At 52.5% G+C, this 25,467-nt stretch overlaps 1 protein-coding gene across 1 annotated transcript in view; it reads left to right on the forward strand.

Annotated features, from left to right (window-relative positions):
• Window positions 1–25,467, forward strand: part of NCOR2 (nuclear receptor corepressor 2) — a 177,727-nt gene that overhangs the window by 95,714 nt on the left and 56,546 nt on the right. Inside the window, exons 12-16 of the mRNA XM_054392833.1 lie at window positions 2,201–2,255; window positions 4,524–4,622; window positions 18,912–19,033; window positions 19,919–20,091; window positions 23,884–23,946. Coding sequence (XP_054248808.1) covers window positions 2,201–2,255; window positions 4,524–4,622; window positions 18,912–19,033; window positions 19,919–20,091; window positions 23,884–23,946 — 512 coding nt within the window. The remainder of the gene's footprint in view (window positions 1–2,200; window positions 2,256–4,523; window positions 4,623–18,911; window positions 19,034–19,918; window positions 20,092–23,883; window positions 23,947–25,467) is intronic.

Below are 25,467 nucleotides of genomic sequence, written 5' to 3' on the forward strand. Positions count from 1 at the left end.
GGAATCCTGCCCTGGCTCTTGCCCTTGTCCTGGTGTGCAGGTAGATGAGCTGCTTGTTGTACTGCAGCTTCTGTTCCAGGTATTGAAGGTGAACCAGAGTTCTGTCATCGGTGATTGTGACCCAGAGCCAGCTTCTTCCTGAGACCATGAAAACCTGGTGCTACCTCTTGTTCAGCCCTGGTGGCAGAGGCTCTTGGAGAAAGCAGTCAGGCACTGCCAGGCTGACGAGCTCCAGGTCTGAAATCATTTTAGTTGTTAAAATCTAACCATGAGGAAGAGCCTGATTTGATTTGCTTCTGGGCACGATTTCAGGTGTTTGTTGAGAGCCCATCACTAGTCTGCTCCCAGGAGGACTGTGGTTTGCTGGTAAAGGAGCAGAGATGACTGCAGTACACCCTGACCCTATTCAGGCATTGCAGCCCTGTTGTGCTGGACGCCGTGAGAACACAACATTTGTTCCTCACCATGGGACACAGCCTGGCCTGTGAAAGACTGGATTATCACCTACATTGCCCCTGACACTGCATTAGCATCATTGATAATATGTCCTTGAAAACCCTGTCCAAGGGCCAGCCCTTGGTTTGTACCATGCACAAACCAGCCAGCTCTGGAGCTAGGCCCAGTCTATAGGCAGCTGGGCATCCCATTTCTTTTACTTACTTTTTTAGTCCTGTCTTAGGGGATCTTCCTTGGAGTCTGTCATATCTGAGTGGGGCAAGTTTTGCCTTTCAAAACTCGATGGCAGAAAGGCTGATAGAGACTTGGGTCCCCATTAAGTGCCCAAGCATCATGCTCCTATTGCTATCCATTCTCCCACCTCCCACATCCTCTCGTGCCATGCTGTCACCCACAAAAGGCTTGTGCTAGAAGCAGAGAAGATGAGGTCCCCCTGTGCTGGTGATGGGTTATGATAATGGGGCTCTTGGCTGCCGTATCACTCAAAATAGATGGGGGTCACAGAATAACAGAATGGTAGGGGTTGAAAGGGACTTCTGAAGATCATCTAGGAATGATCTTCTGAAGAAGGATCTTAGCATGTGGGTGACAGCACCCATGTCCTGCTGCAATGGCTGGAGTTGGTCAGGCCCTTACTGACCTCAGCTCAGTGTCCTGACCCTGAGTTTGGCAGCAGGGCTGAGCAGCGGGAGTGGGAGGAGAGGACTTGGCCAGCAGCCCCAAGGGAATCACCGTCACAGCTGGAGGCAGTGACCTGCTCACCATGTCCCACCTGTGTTGCACGCACACTGCAGCTCCCCCACCTCTTGCCTCCAAACCATTTGCCCAGGGCATAGGAGCCATTAGCTCCTGGGAGCAGGCAGACACACACATGCCAAGCTGGGCTGGCCCTGGCCCTGCCTGTGCTGGTGGCCTCCCCACCAGGGCAGCACTGTGCTCCAGCTGCAGCACAGGACCCAGGCTCCCCTCCCTTTGGTGATGCACCAGTTAACTGTCCTCCTGCCAGTGGGATGACCTCCTGCCAAGGGCTTGTCCTTCAGCACTTCCCCACCAGCTAGGCTAAGGGATGTGTTGGAGGAGGCATCTTTGCCCTCGGCAGGCAGTGCACTGTCCCAGGCTGCCGCAGCTGTGGGTAAGCCTGCTTGCAGCATCTCTGTGTGCTGGGTGGGAGCTGGCATTCCTTGGAGCTGCTGTGCCACTGGGGATCTCTTGAGCAACTCAGCAACGAGGCAGCTCTGCTTCCTTCTGGAGTTTGGGTTTCCCTTCCTGTCCTTTGCAGCTATCCCCACCAGCTCAACCAGGCTGAGTCCCATGTGGCAATGGGGACAGTCCTGGCAGTGCTGTAGGGTGTTTGTGCTTGGCCATTGATGGCAGTTTCTCACTCTTGCCAAACCTCAAATCCTCGGCTGGGTGTGCAGCTGCCCTCTGTGCCTGTCCTGCCACTGGTACAGGCTGGGGGGCCATGGGATGGAGCTGGGTGATGGGCAGATGTTGAGTGCTGCCACACTTCCTACCATTTCCCACCCCATGATGAACATCTATACATTTAAGCTTCCAATCACAGGGCTAAATGTAAAGTTCCTATCTTTCTGGGAAGCTGAACAGAAGACAGACATTTTCTCAACCCCTGAAGTCCCTTGAGGAGCTGGCCTCGTTGCTGCAGGTACACAGGACATGACAGCCTGAGCTGCAAGGAGGATTGGAGCTGACACCCACACCAACTTCCTCTCTCTTACTCCCACAGGTTCATGCAGCACCCGAAGAACTTTGGCCTGATCGCGTCCTTTCTGGACAGGAAGGTAAGCCCCCTGCCTGCCTTCAGCCTGCTCACATGGCTGCTTCTCCATCACATCTCCCTTTGGTGCTGGGGCAACTGGTAGGTGCTGGGTGGCTGTGGGTGGTGGTGGCTCAGAGCCCTGAGCATAGTCCAGACACCTCCTGGCTCCCTGCAGACACCAGGAGCTGACTCAGCTGTGGAGAGCCAGGGAGCTGAGCGCTGCGAGATGTGTGAATGCTTCCAGCCTGGTGTGTAGGCGTTGCAGCCCACCCCATGATCTGCCTGAGGAGAGCTGCTTTCCAGTATCTCCTGGAGGCATTTTGCACCAGCCAGGCTGTCACACAGGGTGGGTGGGCACCCAGCTGCCTGGCACAAAGCAGAGGGTCCTTTCTTTGCTCAGGGATAGTCTTGAGTCTGAGTCCCAGTTGATCCAGCTGTTTGGGATGGTGTCATGTACAGAGTCTGCTCCCAACAGGGCTTGACCTTACCCAAGCCCATCCCGTGCCCCTTGGGCTTTACCTTTTTACTGTTAATTGGGCTGACAGATACTAGAAGCAAGTTCTTCACCAAAAGAGCTCTCAAAGGCTGGAACAGGCTCCCCAGGAAGGTGGTGGAATCTCCATCCCTAGAGGTGTTTAAAAGACACAGAGATACGGTGCTGAGGGGCATGGTTTAGCATCAGACTCAGCATAATGGTTGAACTCAATGATCTTAGAGGTCTTTTCCAACCAAAATGATTCTGTGATTCTATGATACTAAGAGAGGTTTGAAAAAGAGATCTGAAGAAGGAGCAAGTTTCTGGTCCTGTTTTGAGCGAGCCAGGTACCACCTATGGGACAGGCCATACAGGCAGGTCCCTGGAAAGATGGACCAGGTGCTGTCCTCAGCAAGAAAGACTTAAGAGCTGCTGCTTCTCTGGTCCTTGTAGTTAGTTGCATCCTCTGCCTATCTCATGCAGTGTTTCATCCATGAGGTGTCTACTTGTACTGGTGGACCCCCTCAGATTTTATGGGGAGTGGCTTGAAGAGGTCCCTCTGTTTCTACATGACTAAGGCTGGGGCAATGATCTCTAAGACCTTTACTTCTCTGTCCAAAGCAGCAAGCTAAGGCCAGCAGCAGCCTCATGCTGCTGTTGTTGCTGTACAATACCAGGCTCTTTCCAGCCTTTCCCACTTGTTAAAGCTGAAAGTGGTGGGACTTGGATGATGCTCACAATCCAGTCTGTGTTCCAAGCTGTAAAATGTCTTCTAATTTTATTTGTACTCGTTTGTAAATCAGGCTGTAATTACGATACAGAACACATCCATTATCCTGTTGGAGAGAAATGTGAAGTATGGCTCAATGTAATGAATTAATAGATTTTTAAATTGCATTATAAAAAAATAGTGATCTTAGCCCTTGGAACAGATGACTGTAAGGTTTTGTGTTTGCCTGTGTGTGTAATCAGGGCGAGATTAGAAAGGGATCCAATTAACACTTTAAAAGTTACAATCTGTCTTTGCAAATGCTTCTACTACTTGCACAGGGATGGGCAGAACACAGCCCCCAGGCACCCACAGGAGCATGCAGCAGCACCCAGCTCCTGGGGTGAAGGCTCTGGGGGATTATTGCTGTTCATGCCACACTAATTCTGCCCAAGAGCAGTGTTCACGTGCCCACCCAGTTCAGCAAAGGACATTGCCCAGTGCCACAAGCCCTGCGCTGTTCAGGAGCAGAGTATGTCCCATTTTCCTAACATGTTTGATCCAGAGCAGTGCTCCTGGAACTGCCCATTGGAGCTGGAGTTGGGATGGTGGCTCTTGAGCACCAGGATCTTAATCTGCCCCTGAGAAAGTTGTGCATGCTGGAGTCAGCGAGCTTAGCGGCTGGAAGTGTAACGCCAGCTGACAGTCATGTGGCAGCCTGCACCTCGCCTAACTGCAACAGAGGGTGACAGGCGGCCCTCCTTCCTCTGCCTGGAGTTGCCACAGTCATCTAGGGTCAGCCCTTCCCTCTGCTGTGCCTCCGGCAGGGATGCTCCCTGCTCTGCACCCCCACCTCAATTTCAGCAGGCCCGCAGAGTGGCCCCGCTCTGTCCCTTCCAATAGGACACCATGCCCTGTCCCCCCATTCTGGCTCCACCAGAGGGCTTTGGGAGGGAGGCACAGGGAAGCCTGTTTGGGCTGCAGATCTTCAGAAGCAGCAGAAGACCCAGTGATGGCTGGGCCTAACCACTGCTCCTGGATATCTGCAGCCCAACAGTGCCAGGGGATAGAACCTTCTGCTCCCTGACTCTCCTGTGTCATTGCAGACGGTGGCAGACTGTGTCCTCTATTACTACCTGACCAAGAAAAACGAGAACTACAAAAACCTTGTAAGAAGGAATTACCGGCGGCGCGGGAAGAGCCAGGTAAGAGCTGGAGGAGCATGTGGAGACCTCAGCCCTCAAGCTGAGCTTTGCATGAGTGTTTCTCAGCATCACTTTCTTTGAGCACCCCAAGTACTTCTTTTCTCCCCTCCCCAGATGGAGGTCTTGCTTGCAGACTGCCATGGGACTGTGGTTGTGCTCTGTGTATCTTTTCAGAACATGTTGTTTTATGGCAGTTAATGCTTGTCTGTTCCCCGTGCCAAGGTCATGTTAGTTTTAAGAAAAAGCAAACAACAAACCCAAGATGCTTGAAAAAGCTGATGGAGTGAATGCAGGAACCCTGGCCAGGTGTCAGGAGTACTATGGGGTTGCCCATGTAGCCTGCAGCTCTGTGCAATCACTGTGTGGGGCATGTTTCTTTCATCCCTCTAAAGATGGCAGCTGGCTTGGGAACAGGCATGAGGCTCCTGGGAACTGGGTGAGGGTGCTCTTGCCTTGCAGAACCTGCTCAAGGTGCTTCCTATGGGCAAAGAGATAGGAGGAAAATGACTTGGATGGGAGTGACTTCTGGTGATCACCTTAGTAGAGACATTTAAATCTGTTTGAAGTGCTGGAGGGTGTCTGAGATCACCACGAGAGCTGGCAGATTTAGCACTGAAGCTGGAGAAGGCTCTTAACCTTTTAGTTAAGAGCTGGGTGGGTACCTAGGACACCACAAGGTGCCTGAGGTTAGGTGACTGAAACAACCTTTGCCATTGCTATGGCCAAGATACACATCTGGCTTTCAGCCAGAAGAAGATCCCACTAGTAGATCTCCAGGTCTATTAAGCTGAGCAATTATCTATGTCATGAAGAGAGTGAGGTGACTACAAAGGGAATATCTCTCCAGATAACATGGGGATAGGAATGGAAAAACTGGCCTAGCTTGTGCCACCACTGACATCAGCAGCTCCTCATGCTGCATGGCCATAAAAAGCAGCACTTGGGTCCAGATCCTGATTGGGAGGCAGATAGGTAGCCTTGCTCCAATTTGATTGCTGCAGCATTAAGACATCAGAATAGCTAGCACATGACGAATGTCATGGACCCAGCCCAATTTTCCCTTCTTTTTTTCAGAGACATTAGAGATGGATAAAGCCCTATTAGATTATCCAGTCCTTCTCCCAGCAAACACAGGGTGGTTCTCTCCAGTACATTTTTATAGTGTTTACCATGGTCTGTTTTGTTAGATCACAGCAACTAGAACATGAGGCCACATTTGTTTCTTGTTAGCGGTGGAGACATTTAGCACAGCTCATTCTGGTTTCAATGCTAAGTTGAGCAAGTAACAAGTGTGGAGGGAGAGAGACATTCTAATGCTCTGCATCTGCCTACCTACTCCTATGGCCACAGACCTGCCCATCCTGCACCCAGCAGGTACCATTTGGGGTTTTACAAGCTTCGCTAGCTGCAGATCTTTCCACGCTGCTTGTCCTTGCTGATGAGTCTGGTCCAGCTTGGGCACTTGTGATCCTGTGCTGCTGTTGGGAGTCTCCTTCAGTGCCAGTCTTTGGAAGCAGGGACTCGCTGCATCAACTGTCGTAAAAGGTGGGGCTGCTTGAGCAAGTGGAGAACAGCAACATTTGGAAATCGTTCAGAGGCAAAGCTGTGCTCCAAGGGGAGTAAATTGCACTGTTGGTGGAGCAGACCTCAGTCAGAACATTATTGATTCTAGAAGCAAGGTCAGATTCATGATTCTGGAAGGGGAAGATGAAGCAGTGAACGTTTCCTGTGGCTCAAGTGGAAGGTAGGATGTTCAGACAAGCTTCAAAAACCGCCTGCACAAATAGTAGTAGGAGGGAGGTGCAGAACAGGTGCTGCATACAGTCCAGCCTGGAGCAACTCTCCCCAGAGATCCTGGGAGGCTGTTGAGGTGCACTCTCGGTGCTGTGATACCCCCAGTATTTCCATTCCTCACTTCCATCTGTTCCCTGGGAGGCTGTGTGCAGAGAAGCCCTGGAAGAGCTGTCCTGCAGGCTTAGGAAGGGCACAGTACTGAGGAGGGGAGACAGTGGGGGCTGGTGGCGCAGCACAGTTGAGTTCATACCACAAAAGAAGGCTGTGCTAGGGAGAGTCCTTTTAGGGTGGGATTTCCAGGTACTCAAGGGAGGAGTGTTTTGAAGTCCTACCAGGAGTTGGTGGGAGTGGTGAAGCATCTCCTTTCTACCCTAGAACCATGTTTGGGGAGCCAAGGTCTCCTCTGAGGGTGGTGCTGATGGGACCTGCTTTCCCAGGTCAGGCTGGGTCAGCATGTAGCTGTGCAAACTAGCCTGGGAGAGGTTAGATTGTGGCAAATACCTCAGCACAGTAAAGACATGGACCTGGGTTCAGAGGAGACCACAAAAATGATTAAAGGGCTGGAGCACCTGTGAGGAAATGGTGAGAGACCTGCGTTTGGTCAGCTCCAGGGAAACCTCATTGTGGCTTTTCAGTGCTTAAAAAGGGCCTATGAGAAAGCAGGGTCTGTTGTGACAGGACAAGGGGTGATGGGTTTAAATTAAATGAGCAAGATTTAGACCAGATTGAAGGAAGAAATTCTGTACAATGAGAGTGATGAGACACTGGCCAGAGAGGTGGTAGAAGCCCCATCCCTAAAAACATTCCAGGTCAGGTTGGATGGGCTTTGAGCAACCTGATCTAGCTGAAGATGTTCCTGTTGACTGCAGTGAGCTTGGACTAGACGACCTTTAAAGATCCTTTCCAATACAAACCAGTCTGTGATTCTATGACGATTAAATCTGGAGGGATGCTGCTGGTGGGATTTTTGCTTAGTGAGTCTCTTCAGAAGCAGGTCAGATTCTGCCTACACCTGCAGAAGAAATGCTCATTTGGGCGTAGCTTGTCCCAGGGGGTCCTGGATTATTTTTAACCCAGTGCAGGTTCCTCATACTGTGGCCTTGCAAAGGGTCAAGGCTGGGGTTGGGGAGCAGCAGCATAGGGCTGCCCCAGTACAAAGCCTCTGCCCAGCCTCAGTCACCAAAAATGATGATGGGATGAAGGATGTGAGATGTGGTGGAGAACAGCACAGGGAAAGACATAGTGGGACAACACTGGGATAGGCAGTGTGTGGGGAGGAGACAGGGATATGAACACTCTTCCTACAGCACTGGGAGATGTGGCACCACATCCTGTGCTCCAGGAACATGTTTTCTTGCTGTTAAGGGTTCAAGCAGTTTAAACACCAAAAGTGAGATTTAATTGGTTTCAAGAAGAGGTTGACTCTTACATAGGATGAGAGGAGCTGATGAGGTCTGCCACAAATAGCATTTCAAGTGGCCTTGTGCTCTTCTCTTGCTCCTTTTCTCTCAGAGAGGTTGGTGGTCTTATTTGCTCTTGGAGGCTACAGGGAGCTTGAGAGCAAAGTGGAGATAATTGCACGTAGAAATCAAGCTCCTCTGATGTCAAGATTATCATTGTGGCCTACTTATTAAAAGTCCATTAAAAAATAAGAATCCCACTGCTCCCTGGCGGATGGTCCCCTGGCAAAGGATATTCCTCATAAAGCTGCTACTTATTGCTAAAAGTCTCCTGCCAAGAGCAGGGACTTCACATGATTCTGCTTCCAGTTTGCTCAGCAAACCAAGCAGCCGCCTGCTCCGAGGCAGGACGCATGCTCCCGGCACACCGCCTTTGCCAGCACCGGAGAACGGAAAGCACAGGCATCTGAGCGATCACTGAGCATCACATGCAGGCTCCTGAGACTCCAAATCCTTCCTACAATAGCCCTCCCTCTCTGCTGGGGTATGGAAAATGCCATTTAACCCTGAAAGAGGGGGATCAATGGGAAGAGGAATAACTTCCAAGCATGTAATTTCTTGTTGAAAAGGGAGGGGGAAAAAAGAAAAAAGTTTGAATCGTGGTAAAAGGAACTGATCCGATATTCACCATACACTAATAAGCATAAATTTGCATGAGCTTGTAAGGAAAGGCCCTGGCATGGATGTGTTGCCTGGAGGGGCTGTCACAGTCGCTTGTCAGGGTCTTTCAAAGGGCATAGCTCTGTGAATGCCTCTAATTCTGCAGCGGAGGGCACCAAAACTAAGGCTAGGCAATTAGTGCCATATGCTTGGCTCTTTGGGCAAGCTGTTCAGCTGGGCTGTGGTGCTGTGCTGGGAGAAAAGGGACTTTAATTCAACATCATCATTCCATGTGGAGCCTGGGGATTTGATTCCAGAAAAAAATCACTTTGATTTTGAAGCAGCATTGTCCCCATGGCAGTGGAGCAGCCATGAATTCCTCGGGGGAGCAGCCATGGGGCTCCTACATGGTGCCAGGATGGGGAGGAGGGTGCCCATCCTGCCGGGCAAAGCTGATGAAGCTCTCGGGTCAGTCAGCAGTGGCAATGGGCAGCCGGAGGAGCTGCCTGCCCGCCCTGGGATGACTCAGAAGTGGATGAAGTCATGCGTCGTGGTGGACGGACGTTCCGTCATGCTGGTCCCCCTCGGCGCTGCTGTCAGACAGCACTCACATGTTCCCTGGCGAAAGGGGCCCCTGTTAGTGCTGATGCTTTCGAGGACTTGCTCTGTGGCACCCGTGGGGACTTGAGCCTTCCAGAACCCCCATTCCTCCGCCAGGGAGCCGAGCCGGAGCCGTGCCGGTGGGGCGGGGGCCGCAGTATGACCTGGCCGGGCAGCCAGCACGGTCTCTTGCCAGGGCCGACAGTCTTTCCCAGGCCCACCCTCTTCCCTGCCCCCTGCCAAAACCCAAATCGAATTATCCGTCCCGCCGGCTGTCCCGCCCTCCCCAAACACAAACCATTCCCCTCGCTGACGCGGATAAACAGCCCCAGCCCAGAGTTCTATAAACAACTCATTTACTTTTTTCCATCTCCTGGCTGGCAAGGTTGGCAAAGGCTGGTAGGGCTCAGGCTGCCAGTTGGGCACTGCCTCCTCACAGCTCCAGCTCTCCATGCAGCCCCTACTGGGCAGCAGAGCAGGTCCAGCCTTGCCATGCTATCACCTCTCCTTCCTGTGCAAGGATCAGGTCCAGAGCTCAGCAAACTGCCTCTTACCCCACTAACGGTGCATGTGCCCCCGCTCCCTTACCTGCTGCTGCTAATGAGGTGGGTAACAGCTATTTCTGGGACTCCTCCTATTTTCATCAGTCCAGGGAGTGGCTCCTCATTAGTGACAAAGGGTTTGACAGCTTCTCTTTCACACGTGGGGAGATGCTTGTCGTAAAATCCTGCTTTAATAATGCAGCACATCATACAGAAACAGCCTGGATGGGTTTTGCTGCCACAAATCCCAGTAAATTATCCTGAGAGATTTAAGCCTGTGCCTTAAGTGCCATATTTTAAAGGGTATTGAAATTATCTGTGGAGTGAGCAAGGACAGTCAGTGATGGAGCAATTTATGTGGTTGGAAATGACATTGGTGGGATGCCAGTGCTGGAGCACAGGTTCACCTTGGCTTGAAAAAGGAAGATTCACTTACCTTCCCTGGAGTACCGAGTGGTGTGCAGCTGGGACTGCTAAAGGGCTGTCACCCAGGGGCTGTCATGGGTAGGGCTGAGCATCAAGGTGCTTGCACAGAGGAGGTGGGCGAGCTGTGAGACACGGCGATGTTCAAACCTTTAACTCTGCACTGGCATCTGCTCTCTCAGTCTGGGCTTGTCATTCCCAAGCCCTGTCCCCAAGGTGTGCCCCATGAGGTGCATCACGGCCATTCCCCCATTACGAGGACATTGCAGCTTTCCCAAGCCCTGCCGCCCCTCCAGGAAGCAGAATCGGGTAAACACAATAGAAACTCACATTCCTGAAATCCCAGCTGCAGTTTTGGGGGTGACTGAACAACAATGATGTGGCCATATTTGGGAAAAGAATCGAAGGATGCCTTGCTACAGGAGAGTGGCTGCTTGGTCCCCGGGTCCCAGTGCAGCCTCACAGGCTGCTGGCAGTGTAGGGACATCAGTGAGACCTACAGGCTCAGAGCAGAGCCAGGCAGTGGCAGGCTGGGATGCACAGCCTCTGGGGGAGCACCCACACAAGCTGCTGCTGGACCCTTTGGCCACCACATCTGAGGTCTTCCATGCAGCTTGATCATGTCTGCAATTAGCAATAATAAAATAGTCACTTAAGTGACATGAATCGCCCCCATTCCGGTTGGCCCCCCAATTCAGACTCATGTTTCTCCAGCAGCGGGTCAATGCATCCTCCTGGCTTCACCACACTAGCACCCATGTGAGTACTCCTCAGGACAGAGTTTGTGATCCATGCTGGGCATTTGCCCAGGGAGTGGTGGAGTCACCATCCTGTGGCACTGAGGGATGTGATTTAGTGGTAGTAGCTTAGCACAAGTGGTGAGATTGTGAGCTCTGGGCAAGTGGTTGGACTTGATCTCAAAGGTCTCTTCCAATCTCAACAGTTCTATATTCTATGATTCTATTACTGATTCCAGCAGGGGACCTGCAGCATCTTTCCAGTGGGACAGAGAGTGGTAGAAAGTGGTTGGATTTCAGGATGAGTTTTCTGTTGTGATTCAAGTATGTGAAACAGGTGGTGTCATAGCGAAGTTGCTTTCTAAAGCAGGCACAGCTGAAGATCACAGAATGTTAGGGACTGGAAGGGACCTCAAAAGATCATCCAGTCCAACCCACCTGCCAGAGCAGGATCACCTATACCAGGTCACACAGGAACGTATTCAGGCAGGTTTTGGACATCTCCAGAAAGGGAGATTCCACAAATCCTACAGAAAGCTGCTTCTGCAAGCAGGTAGGGCTTGCTTTGCCCCAAGTGCATCTGCAGTGTGCATGGATGCTGCTCTGCATCCCATGAACTGCTGACCCAGCACCTTCCTCTGCTGGCAGGGCTCAGAACAGGGTCAGCATGAGGCCAGGGAGCTGTGAGCAGCAGGGAGTGAGTTAAAGCAAACCACAGGGAAGAGAAAACACGTGTTCTCTGCCTGGGACAGAGCAGGGGCTCATCTCCACCACTTCCAAAGAGTACGCTGTCTTCCCCTCAGGTCATTTTCCCTTCATGAGCAATCAAATCACTGCTTTAAAAACTCAGCAACAACCCAGAAAATAAACATTTCCTCTTATGGGAAAGCCCTCCTTGATTTAAGGAGGGATCTTACTGAGAAGGGTCCTGTAAAAATTGCTGCTTCTGTGCTTCGTAGAAATCAAGGAGTGAGTGGTGAGAAGGCATCAGTGACCACTGGGCTAGGCTGAGCCACAAGAGGGCCCCTGCCCCCAACAGGCCTCTAGTCCCACCAGAGATGAGGCCATGCTTGAGCATGTGCACCAGGCACGGTCCTGCTATGGTCCAGCAAGTGAAGCTGCAGGGTGCAACATCTCTGCAGTCCCACAGCCAGAGCCTCTCCTCACCCCTGGCATGCTGCTTGGCCTCAGGATCAGTATCCTGGGAGATTCTGGGGCTTTCCCATGGCACAAACAGGCAGCCCAGCTATGGCTGGCACCAGACGTGTTTTGTGGCCTGTGGTGCCAGAGAACTCTGCTGTGCACAGCAGGTCTCATTCAGGGCTTCCTGGGCTGCTGGGCACAGCCCTGGTGTTCTCCATCTCTACCTCTCAGGGACTGCTGTCCTACAGAGTTTGTTGTTTCTCGGCAGAGGAGCAGCTCAGCTCTAGGCCATCGCGGTTGCAGCCGACCCAAGTGAGCTGCATGCTCACTATCATTCTCCTTATCAAATCTAAGCTTGACCGTTTGATTTTTTGACTTGCTTCTGCAGCCAACAGCATCAAACCCAGCCCCAAGACACGAGCGAACAAAGCCAAGCTGCTGGCAGATGTTCCTCCTCCTGCCTTTGTTGTTCTGGCAGAGGCTTGTTTTGCTTTGTGGTTTCTCCCATGAGCAGAGGGTGCTGCACACTGTCACAAGAAGCCAGGCTGTATGGTGGTGGGTGGCAGTGAGGACTGAGGCGTTCCAGACCATCATGTCAGAGGCTTCAGGCCCTGGGAGTCAGCTCCATCATACCTACAAGTGTTCCTAAGCCGTTATCCCTGCCCTTCTTATCCAGCCTCCTGCCCAGGAATGGGCAGAGACATGGAGGATGCTGTTTGTAGTGGGCACCTTGACCTCTGCTATGTTGTTGCCAAATGGGGAAAGATACTCCAGGGAGACCTGGACAGTGTGGTGGCTAAAAAAGGAGGCTGGTGCTGAGGCTGCCCAGTGGGGGAGTCCGTGCCTGGGCTCTCAGTGGTGCGACCTGCTGGAGGGAGAGTTTGGAAGCAGGTGGAAGTGTGGACATGGGTGGTGGATGACAGAGGATGCTCCTGAGCCACACTTCATGGTGTCAGCCTTGCTCCTGGCAGAGATGCTCTGTGCAGCATTCTGCGGGGCCAGGGACAGAGGTGAGAGCAGAGTGCTGAGTCCTGCCAGCTGTGCCACAGTGCATCCTGCTCCATGGTGTCAGCACTGAGCCCTACAAGATGTTCAGGGTGATGCCAGCAGGCACCCAGGCATGCACATGGCCATTGTCGGCATGCTGGGGGTTGCTGGACAAGCAGTAAGGCCAAACGCCAGGTGTTCCTGGCCCGTGTAGCATATGCCTTTTGTCTTCAGCTTATCTCGGGCTGGTTTTAATTTGCAACTCCCTGATTGCGTGCAATGACCTCGGCCTGAGCCTGATTCACAGCCAAGTGCCCCTGGAGAACATCATAAATGCCATTGATCTGATGTCACCCACGGGAGAAGTGAGAAGCCAGTATGCAGGAGAGGTGGCTTGAAGGGGATGTGGCTTGTGCTAGTGTGGCTCAGCTCCCTCCAGAGCCCCTGTTGAGACAGACTTTGGTGTGACATGGTGGGGAGAGGGTTGGCCTATGTCACTCTGCTGCTGCAGCAAGCCACAAAGCCACTTTTGAGCAAAAACCCCAGAGTTCACTGCCTGTGGTGCCAGGGGATGGGCATGAATGCCACCAAAACCAGTTGTCTGCTCATCCTGGCACATGAAACTCCCTCTGCATGAGGGTGTAGAGGATGGTGGTTTGTTCCCTCCTAATTTCAGACACGAGTAGAGGTCAGTGGTTTCTGTGTTATATTCATCTGTAAGACTCCAGGGCACTATAATGACAGCACCGGAGGTGGTGTATCTCCTGGTGTCCCAATGGCATCCCTTGTGCAGCCGGTCTGCCCTTAAAATGCACCATGAGACAAGAGACCCCTAGACAGTGCTTGAGATGGTCTCTCACACAGTGAAATCACACTGTGACCTGAGCTGGTTTTCCACCAGCAAGTGGTGTGGCCAGTGGCAGCTGGCACTGGTAGTCCTGGTCGCTGATAGACACTCAGGGTTGAGACAAACATCAGACAGAGTTGCTCTGAAATGGTGGTTGTGCCTGTGCCTGTCCCCAAGAGAGTTAAGGCTGTGGACCTGAGCTATGCTGGTGGTGTGGTGCCTATACTGAGGGTGATTGCTGAGCAAGGAGCAAGGGGTATTTGTGAGAGGGCATGGACACCACAGTTGCAAGGTGCACGATCCAGAGGTTAATGCTGGGATGCCCTGTGGCAGCGAGGAAGCTCTGGTCTCCTGCCACAGCCCTGTACATCTCACCGCGGAGGGACTGGGAAGGCAGGAGCTGTCGTTTTCCGGAGGCTTGTAAGTTTGGAAAATAAATAGCCCTGTGCCGTAGGTTAAGCTTGGCATCCTGGCGGATTAATCACGCTGGCTGCAGCCAGCACTGAGAGCCCCGGTGACGAGAGCTGTGGTTTATAGATGATGATTCATCGACTCGACTTAGAGCGACCACGTTATTCCAGCAGATTGCAAAATCATAAGAGGAATGTTGTGGTTAGTTTACGGCTTAACTATGCAAATCGTCAGGAAGCCTTCAGAGCCGGAGAATGTAAGGCACAGCGCGCCCGGATGGCTGGGCGCTGAGCAGGGGCCTGGAGCCGGCGGTGGGGCTGTCGGGGAGCGGCCGCTCGCGGGAGCCGAGGAGCGGCGAGGTGAGTGACTGGAGGAGTGGGGGGGGGGGGCGGACACGGGACGAGGGGCCGGAGCTTGGTCTGAGTGTGCGAGCAGTGTGTGCTTTGGGACTGGGGCCACGCTGCTGGCCGGGAAGGGGGTTCTGGCTGGTTTCACCGTCTCTGTGCCAAGGCCAGCAGGCATCTTAGTGGGCCTGGGGAGGGTGAAGGTGGGGAGCTGCTTCCCCCACCTCCTCCTGCTCTCTCGTCCTGCTTTCTGAAGCAGGCACTGCCTCGGCAGAGGAAGTAAACAGAGTGGGAGGAGCTGCACCTCTTCCTCGCCGGGGCTCTCTTCCAGGCAGACCCACTGCCGGGCTGTGCAGCGAGTTGCTAGGTTCTCCGCAGGGCGCATGCTTCAGTGTCCAGAACCTACCTGGAAGCCAGTGTCCCCCGAAAATGTGCCTGTAGCCAGAGGTTTAGAGTAGCTGAAATCTCTGTGACAGGCCAGGGCGACCGGGCAGGGTGAGCCGTGTCGCTCCCGAGGGTTCCGGGCGCTGGATCGAGCCTGCCCGTGGGCCCCGGTGAGGGGATGGCTGGCGGCACACGCGGTGTTCCCGGGAGGGCTGGCAGCGCTCTGCTCCTCTCCAGCTGCTCTGGGGCCGGTGGGAAACTGGGGCAGGGGTGAGCAGATGTTTGTCATTACGGAGGAGCTCACGCTGGAGCACAGGGAGCGAGCTGGGAAGGAGACTGCCTGTCCCTGTAGACTCGGAGCGGGATCGGCCTTTCGCTCACGCGTCCTGTATGCGAGTTTGTCCTGGGGCCTTTTTAAATAAACAGGATGTGTCGGCCACAAAAACAAGCAGCAGCGATACTGAGGAGGAAGGGCGGTGTGGTGGTTAGAGTGTCCAACCCGGGAGGGAGGGACAGACCTGCCCTCTGCCACAGGCAGCTTCCCTGGCCTCAGGCGCATCCCTTCACCTCCTTGTGCGAGATGGGAAGCAGGTACCTGCTTCGTCACCACGCAGTGGGGTTCCTCATGCCTGAGTGGGCAGGGATGTAGCTGGAGAGAGGTTGGTGCTTGCTGGGAGCTGAGTATTTTGGTTGCTGGTCTTTGGCGTGTCCGCTAAGAGCTGACCCACCTGCCCGTCCACTTCTAACCGGGGCAGCGTGAATCAGAGGGAAACATCAGCTGGTAATTGGGGAAGCATTTCCTGGCCAGTCACGCTTTGGGATGGCGTCCTGTCCCTTGAATCATCCAGAGCTGGTCCATGTCCAGCACTAAGAATAACCTCCCCATGCACTGCGAGAGCAGACGTGTGCTGGAGGGGAACCGACTGGTCCCTGGGTTCCCAGCTGTGGCTTCCTAGCTCTGTGCCATACCATGATTCAGCTCCACTGCCAAGTGGTCTGAGGTTTGGGGTAGAGCATATAGAAGGATGGGCCAAAGTAGCTGCTGTGGTTGGTCTCCAGTAGGGTGTTCCACCTCCTTTCTCCTTCTGCTGTTTGTAGCTGAGCTCTTACATGGCCTGATTTGGCACCCCAGAGTCATAGCCTCATAGTCTCCAAGCCAGCACATACCCCCATGTGGGATGTAAGGTGGTATTTGTGACCATGGCTGTCTGTGGAGGTGCTTCCTAGGCTGTTTAGGGGGTGCCCTATTGTGCAGCCAAGCCCTAACTCAGGAGATCATCATGTGCTTGCCAGGGTTCAAAGCAGCATTTGCCTAAGACAGTTCTTCAGATGAAGGCATAAACATGACCATGGGTAGAGCTGGGGGCAGTTTTCTTCTCCATGGCCTCATGGTGATGATGTTCCCCAAATTATGCATTTCAGCCTGGTGTGACACGGCAGGCAGCTGAGACCCATCCCGTCCCAGTGTGTGCAGGGTGCTGTTACCACCTGGCTCTGGCTCCTGGCATGGGGCACCCTGCCATGGCCAGAGCAGGGCAATCACTAGAGGGCATTCTTGGATAGAGATATTTCCCTATGTTGGGAGAAACCCTAATATTATGTTCTACTAGGCTGGGCCTGAAACCTTGGGGAATAGTGGGAAGCAGAGTGGCCATAAAGGTTTCTCCATCCTTGTCACTATGGAGCTCAGCAGATTCTTCTCTGGGCTCTTCTCTGACCCTCCAAGGCCACTTGCACTTTTCCACCCCTGCTTTTGCAGGCTGGTGCAGGGAGCACATTAGCATCGCTTGCATCCCAGACTGTTCCTCTGGGGGAGAGCTGCAATAGCTGGTTGGGATGACAGCCCCCTATTTGAGTGAGTGTGGAGATGAGATGAGATGATGTTTTGAAGCTTCTTTTGGGCAAGCTTGATGCTGGGGCAGGGACTAATGCAGATGTGGCTGTATTTACAGCTGGAGGAGAGCTGGGTTTAAACTCTGGGGAGTTGGAATCTCCAGGATGCAGGATTTCCCTCTTCCTTCAAAAGCAAATATTCATGACGGGGTAGTAGAAATGCTACAGAACTCATTTGTGGTGTTCTTCCTTGCCAAAGGGCTTGGTGAAGGGAATGTGGGTGGATGGTGGTGGCCAGGGTTAAGATGGAGCCTGCCCTGCCCACTCTCCAGCCCTCATAGGTCACAGCCTTCACCTCATGGGCATTTGTCTGGGCTGAACCCATGCTTGGGATTCTCCACAGTGTGACTCAGGGGGTCAGGGAGTTCAGGGCAGCACTGGGGAAACGTGTGTGACAGATGCCCCTTGCTGCTCTGCTGCCACCTCAGGCTTGCTTACCTCCCAGTCCCAGCAGATCTGCTGGCTGCCCCTCTCTTTCTTCCCAGGTTTGGGGGTTGGCAGGGGCAGTGCCTGGCATGCCACAGGGTATGATGCTGTCCCTTAGCCAGTCACTGCAGGAGAAAGCCCATTCTCCAAACCTTAGTTTTATGGACCCTGAAAAATCTTAAGTAACCAAGTGCTGATCCCAGCCTTCCCCAGATCCCCCCCACCTTGTATCCTACTGAGCTGTTCCCAGTAGCGTGGTGGGGGTGTGAGCGGATGCATTGGGGGTGCATTTGGCACATGTGCCAGCATGGACTTGCTGCAGGGGCTGGCTGAGCCTGCCACGCATACGCTGCTGAGTGGGGAGGGGTCCCAGTGACACAGCTGCCTGCCCCCCATGCAAGGAGGAACTGAAAGTGTGCAGGGTTTTGGTGATGGTAACTCTCATGTTTGAAGGACTTATGTTGAACCCAGGCCTGAAAGAACCAGTAGCTTTCCTGTTAAACTGCTCCAAAGTCTGTTTTGGCAACTCCACACTTCTCATTTTAGCAGCAAGCCTTTGGGGGCAGAGGGTTTAGCTTGCACCCAGTGCCACTGCTGCAGGGACACCCATATTTGAGGCAGCCTCCCAGTTCCTGTGAATCAGGAACAGACCAGTCCCTCTGGCTCAAGGGACACAAGGATATCTTATCCACACTTGCTGAACAGCTGCATGCTGGCCAGCCCACGCCAGCTGGTATCATACTTTCTGCTGATAAATACACTTTAAGGCAATTTCCCCTGCTGTTACATCACCAAACCCTTCCACCCCTTCCCAAGGGGTGGTGGAAGCCCTACAGCTTGGGCAGGGGCTGGGTGAGCCCGGGTAGGTTTCCTGGAGCGAGCAGTCTTGCATTAACCAGGAGCAGGACGGCTTAATAAATCATTTCCGTCTCTTAGTTTCTACTTCTTTGTGAAATGCCTCTGGTTCGCCGGTGGCTGAAGGGAAGGGAGGTCAGGGGAACCAGGCCTCCCCAGCATCCTCCTTTTGCAGCTGTTGAAACAAAATCCAGAACTATTATAATCGCTGTGACCCTCCCTTGGGTATCGCAGTGCCTTTGGTCCAAGCGATGTGTGCAATGTTGGGGTGGGTGGGTGCACAGTTCCCAGCGAGGGTGCCAGGTGCTGTGGAGCAAGCAGGGAGCGAGACATCTTCCCTTCTTGGTGATATGGGGCCATAAACTATCCCCATGGGCCGTGTCAGATGCTTGGGAAAAAGATTCCAGTGTTGGTATCACTGAGCCTTTGGACATCTCTGGTGCTTCCATCTCCTTTGTGCTCCAGCAAAACGCATCCCACCAGCTGTAAATGGTGACTGATGTTGCTTAAGCCATCATCTGCAGGGAACAGGGGATTGTCCCTGTGTCAGGTCCCTGCTCACTGCCTTCTGACCCCAGGGAGCCACAGTGGCTGTCCTGCTGCCTGGAACGGGAGACGGAGCATGGCTGCCATGCCTAATCCCAAACTGCCTCTAATCTCCCTGGAAAGCTTTTGACCCCTGTGGCCTCTATGAGTGCCCTGCCTGCACCCTCTGCCTGTAGTGCTCTTTCCTCTTCGCTGCTCACGCCCCAACATAGTTTCACTGTGTTTGTTTAGGTTGGCCCAGGTGCTGCAATGTATCTGCCTCAGTGCTCAGGGCTTGATGTGTCCCTTGTTTTGCAGCAGCAGCAAATGCCCCGGAGCAGCCAAGACGAGAAAGATGAAAAAGATAAAGAAAAGGAGAAGGAGGGAGAGAAGGAAGAAGACAAGCAGGAAACAGAAAATGACAAAGAAGAACTGACAAAGTAAGGACAGCACTCCCTCCCTAGCTCACTTCTGTCTCCAGCAGGGGCTGATCATTGGGTGGTGGGAAATGGCAGTGGGATGCAGCAATGGGACATGGTGTTTTCCAGGGCTGCCTGACCCCATGCAGGGACCATGTGCGCCCACCTCATCTCCTGCAGTGAAGGAAGGACAGAGCCTACTCTTTTCTTTGTTTCTTTTCGCTGCTGCTCCCAAACTGAGAAAACAACTCTTTACTATAAACCAAATCAGCCCACAAAGCCTCTCTGATCCTCTAGCTTGTTTTGTTGTTGAGGGAGCCTCTGGGAGACAGAGGAGCAATCTGGGTGCAGCTGAGCACAGCACTTCACCTTTAGCGTTATTGATGTTCAACGTGAGCACTCCTGGATGAAGGGCTGCAGCCAGCCCTGCCTCCCTCACACCGAATGGGGAGCGTCGGAGCCGTGGCGGGGAGAGGTTGGCACGCAGACCGCTAGCTATCTGTAACGGGCTTAATACTGGGTTTAAAAGAACATCTGGCTTCATTATATCTAGGCTGCAAAGACATTTACCAGCAGGTCCCTTTCAGGAAGATAAATGAGGAGGAGGCAGGGATGAATTTGAATGGTCTGATATTAAACCTGTCTCCATCAGGTCTCTCTGTGCATTTGGTGGTGGAGCTGCAGCCAGCTGCAGAAAGAAAAACCCCACTGCAAATCACCCCACCACCACTCCAGCTCACTCCCAGCCAGGAAAAGAGCCTGCATGTGCAAAATAAATACAGACTTTCACCCCACAAAGAGCAACAAAAAACCCCCATCCTCAAACACATGCAGGGAAATAGTTTGACCTAAAAAATCAGATCAACCCAACAACATTTTTCATCTCTTCCCCTGCTCTTTCTGCAGGGACAAGAACGACGACACATCTGGGGAAGACAACGATGAGAAAGAAACTGTCACCTCCAAAGGTCGCAAAACGGCCAACAGCCAGGGCCGGCGCAAGGGCCGCATCACCCGCTCCATGGCCAATGAAGCCAACAACGAGGAGGCAGCCACCCCACAGCAGAGCGCCGAGCTGGGTGGGTAGAAGTGCCCACGTGGACAGGGGAACCTTGGCAGGGCATTTGGGGTGTCTGCAAAACGCTCGCAAAGGAGGGCTTTCTTTTGCAAAATCTTCCTTTCTGAGGGACAGCAGTGAGGTTTCTCTATCCCATGATCAGGTGGAGGTTTTTTGTGTTGGCTTTTTGTTGTTGTTTTGTTGCCTTTTTTTTTTTTTTTTTTAACCATAATCTGTTTATTTTAAGGAACGAAGATGCCTCAGCTCAGTTTCCTGAGAGAGATGGGGTTATTCAGTCTGGAGAAAGAAGGCTCCAAGGAGACCTTATTGTGGCCTTCCCATCTCTTAAGGGGGCCTACAAGAAAGGTGCTGAGAGACTTTTTAGGGTGTCAGGTAATGATAGGACTAGGGGGAATGGAACAAAAAATAGAAATGGGTAGATTCAGATTGGATGTTAGGAAGAAATTCTTCACCATAAGGGTGATGAGGTGCTGGAACAGGTTGCCCAGGGAGAGACGGTAGAGCCCTCCTAAAAGCCCTCCTGGAGGTTTTTAAGGCCAGGTTGGATGGGGTTCTGAACAACCTGATCTGGTGTCAAGTGTCCCTGTGTGTGGCAGGGGGGTTAGAACTAGATGATCCTTGAAGTCCCTTCCAACCCTAACAATTCTATGATTCCATGATCATGTCTTAGAATGAAGCAGAACACCTTTGAGCATTAACATGTGGTTACTTATGTAGCACAAATAATTGATTTGTAAGCTTTTTCTAGGAATTACCAGTCAACATTCCCAAGCCTGGTTGCAAAACTTGCTATAAATGTTTGGTTGCCAACTGGCTGCTTGGAATCTGGTTTCTAAGGGCATGAAAGCTGTAGGAGACTAGGTTACTTTCCGTCCATATTCTCTCCTCCAAGGTGACTAGGAACAAGATTTCCAATTGGATGTGTCACCCAGGTCAAGTGGAAGTATTTGCAAGCCTGGGCTGTGCTGCACCGAGCGTTGGTGGGTTTTATGGCCTCAGAGGGAAAATGTTGCAAAAGACAAAAAGGGAAGCTGTTGCTGGCTGAGTTCATGCAGGGCTCATGCACCTCCTGCCACCCAGAGATATGCTTTCCACTGTGGCAGCTCAGGCTTTGAGTATTACTCAAGCTCTGCACAAGGAGCCTTATCTGCCCTCCTTGGGGCTCTGCCAGCTATAGAATCATAGTATTGTTTCACTTGGAAAAGACCTCTAAGAACATTGAGTCCAACCATCGACCTAAAACCACCATGGCTATTAAACCATGTTCTGAAGTCCTCCTTCCCTTTCTGTTTTACAATTCACCTAGAGCCCAAGCAGCTGCAGCCTGTGGGGTCTGTGATCCGCCCCAGCCTTGGGAATTGGGCCTGTCCCTTCCTCATCTCTGCAACTGAAGGGCAGTGGTGAGCTGGCAGTGGGTCACACCTGCTCATGATCCTCCACTGGCTACAGCCATGCTCTGCACCCAAGCTGCTCTTGTTTTGCTCAGGAATTGACATTTCCCATGCTGGTTCCCAGTGCCCCAGCTCATCTCCTCCATCAGTAACCAGCCAGGCACTGTGTTCAGTGTTTTCCTGATGAGTGAGCAGAGGAGCTTCAGAGCAAGGTGGATGAGACCAGTGTGCTACCTGTAACATGTCACCCAGGGACTGTGCCAGTGAGTAGCATTTGGCTGGAGCCATTCTACCATGTCTGTCTCAGGCTAGGTGGGGATTCATGGCAGCATCCTCTGCCCCGCATTGGGTGCATTTGCCTCTGATGTCTGCAGCACCAGCAGTGGTCACCCTGAGAAACTGCTCATGCATTGCTTTTAAGAAGCCAATGCATCGAGGAATTTGGCTGATTTTCCTATATCTTCTACTCTATCAAGCACAAAATTATTACAGGTAAAAATAAAAGCAGGGTGACTCCTCTTGGTTTCCATGCTCTGCAGTTTCTTGCCTGTTCTGTTCCATGTGCTATAAATCACTCGGAGGTGTTTTGCCTCCCTGTTCCTCTGCTGACAACTGGCTGAAGCCTTGATTGCGAGCGGTCTGTTGTCATACAGGCGATATAAATAGTTCCCAGCACAAGGCAGCCCTGCTCTCTCTCTTGAACTTGTTAAGCAGTGCTGCAGAGCAGCAGCAGATAATGCCAGTAATTTGAAGGGGATTTTTAGCTTTTTCATCCCAGCATCTCAGAGTCCTTGATAAACTTCACTGGTAACATGGAGAAAAGACTTTAGACCATGTTAAATTGGGAAAAGGGAACAGGTCGATCCCAGAGACATATCTGAGTAATTGGTTTCACTTTGTCTGTCCAATAGTGCTTTAATTTTGGTTGGCTAAGAAAGTTATTGCATTTTAAATACCAACTGAACATTAAAAAACAACACCAAACCCTATTGTGGTTTAACTGCAGCATGCCAGAGCTCCCCATAGGCATCTGTTTCATAACTGCACAACCTCAATAAATACCATTAATCAACCCAAACAGGCCGTGCCTTTGACATTTCTGTGCCACACAATGACAGTCCCCCTCCAGCTGAGCAGAGGGCCTTGCACAGCATGCTGGGGACACTCACTTTGACGTAAACGAGCGTGGTGGCCCCAGAGCGTGGTGGCCCCACCTCTGCCCGCAGCCAGGGGGAGCGGCGAGGTATTGATTTCCCTCCCTCTTGCCTGATATGGTGGGGATGGGGGGGACCCAGCGTTTCTGGGGGAGGCCATGACCTGCGCTGACTTCCGGGAGGTGACACCTGCAGTTGTCCTCAGCCATCTCTGGAGACTGCTCTGCCTAATGCCTTGGGCATCAGAACCTGCATTGTCCTCCCACGGGGTCTCAACTTCTTATAGAGCTTCTTGGAAGATACTTCCTTCTCTACTTGCCCATATCCTTTCTCTTGAACCTATCAGTCTGTTTTCCATTTTAAAAGGACACTGTCAAAACATCTCTCATCACTGTTGAAATAATGCTTTGCCTGTTGTTTAGAGTAATAACCCCTTGGCAGCCTGAGCCGGAAATCTGTTTCCTTGCCGAGTTGTTTTTTGCCTCTGACTCACACCCTGGTTTGTTATTGTAGGGTTTGCTCCAGTGCCAGGCTGCCAGCAGGACTGTTGTATAGTGAAGGCTTTCTGCAGGACCTTGGTGTCCCTGGCACTGTGCCTAGGGTGGGGGAGAGGGGGAGCATCAGGTGTTGACACCCCCTCTTCTCATCTCCTGGCCAGCATTTCCCCCTGCCATGGGCACTGCTCCAGGCAAGCCCCTGACATTGCTGGGGCTCTGAAATGTCCCAGAGCCCAGTGATGGCACTGAGGGAGCCTGTGGTCAAGTATGGCCAAATCCCTTGATGGTGCAGTCAGCCAAAGTCACCACTGAGGTGATGCTGTTTCTCCGTCTCTGCTGACTGTGACAGTCCCACCCTGTGTCTGCCACTTCCAAAGCACACAGCTGAAGTCAGCTCCATCTTGGGTACCTGTTGTTGGCGGGCCAGAGTGCGTGGCACCAAATCAGCAAGAAATCTGCTGCCACCCTCAAGCCATCTGGCTTTGCTTCCAGTCCAAAAATAGAGGTTTTGCATTGCTGAGACACATCCCCAGGTGGAGGGATGCTGTGCATGGGTTACCAGGGTGTGGAAAAGCCTTGAGAGCCCACACCATAACAGCCTGCCCTGCAGAAGCACTTTTGCACTGCATGGCAGGCTGTTGAGCCTCTGGGGAAGAGGCTACAGGATGGGATTTAGGTGATTGGGCATGTCCTCTGAGCTTGCTGGGTCCCACTCATAGCTGACTGCTCTCTTTTCCTTTCTTTTTTCCAGCTTCTCTTGAGATGAATGAAAGCTCTCGCTGGACTGAAGAGGAGATGGAGACAGCTAAAAAAGGTGAGCTGCTCATTTTCTTTCTCCTGTGGGCACTGCTGGAGCTAACCCAGCAATTGGGGATGGATGACATCTGACCACTGGATTTGGTGCAGGGTGGTGGGCCCTGAGCCGTGGGGGCTGATTCTGCCATCCCACTGCTGATTTGCTCCCAAGGAGCCTCGAGGCAGGTGTAGGGGAGGCAGGCAGTGGCAATGGCAGGTGTGCTTGGTCCCTCCAGCCCTGGGGGCTGTGCCAGCACCAGGGGAGCCTGGAGCCCGTGCATGTCCCCGAGGCAGGAGCTGGCTGTAGGAAATGGGGAAGGTGCTTCACCTGTTGCATTTTGCAGCTTCTGGTGCCTGTAGCAGAAGGCGTAGCTTCACCCTGCTCTCGAGAGGTTTGTGCTAGCGGCACAATCTGTTCCAGGCACGCCGAGAGCATCTGCCTGCGTTCGCAGCTCTTGAGATTCAGGGAGAGGATGGTGAACCCCAGCACGCTGTAGCCACGTGTCGGGGAGCTAGCAAGAGCCAGGGCTGTGGGCAGCTCGGGGTGACTTTACATCCTGGAGCTGATTCAGAGCCTTTGCTGAGACTGTTTTTTAAAAGTGCTGAGTGTAGCACAGCCCTCCTTACCACTTCCCCTCCTTGTGCCACTCCTGCAGCAGCTCTTACAGAATAATTTTGGTTGGAAAAGACCTCTAAAATCATCAAATCCAACCGCTGACCTAACACCATGGCCACTAAACCGTGTCCCTAAGTACTGAATCTACACAGTTTTTTAACACATCCAGGGATGGTGACTCCACCACCTCCCTGGGCAGCCTGTTCCAATGGCTGACCACTCTTTCAGTAAAGACATTTTTCTGACAATATCCGACCTAAACCTCCCTTGGCACAACTCAATGCCATTTACTCTTCTTGTATCCCCTGATACAAGAGAGAAAAGACCAACACCCACCTCACTCCAAGCTCCTATTAGGGAGTTGTAGAGAGCAAGAAGGTCTCCCCTTAGTCTGCTTTTTTCCAGACTAAACGACCCCAATTCCTTCAGCCACTCCTTGTAAGACTTGTGTTGCAGACTTGTTCTCTGTGCCTCTGGACACAAGAAGGCCAACTCTTGCACTGCTTTAATTCTTTTGCCAAAGTCACGTCCTGTGGATGGGCTGTTGAGCTCATGTCCCCAGCCCGTGTCCCCTCCCTTGCATCGCTGCCAACTCTCCTGGTCTGGTGAGGATTGTAAATGGGAAATTAAAATGGAAATGAGCGCCGTTCGGGGATGGCAAATGCAGACAGGCGTGTTAGTGGGTTTGACTCTGCTTGGAAAATGCACCTGCTGCCGGGATGGTGATTACATGTTCTGGAGCACTGGCTGCCCAGGTGCCGGTGGGAGCTGTGGACTTGGATTACTTTGCCTGTGAATATCCCAAAGTGTTTGGCTCACTTGCCTTTAAGCTGTTCCAACCCTCTGTGCAGCCCAGTGCCAATCCTGTGTGTTGTGGAGCGGGGCTCTCTATAGAGGCAAAACTTAATAGATAGACTTTAATCA

Source organism: Indicator indicator, chromosome 26, assembly GCF_027791375.1.
Source record: "Indicator indicator isolate 239-I01 chromosome 26, UM_Iind_1.1, whole genome shotgun sequence".
In the NCBI taxonomy this organism is placed as follows: Eukaryota; Metazoa; Chordata; class Aves; order Piciformes; family Indicatoridae; genus Indicator; species Indicator indicator.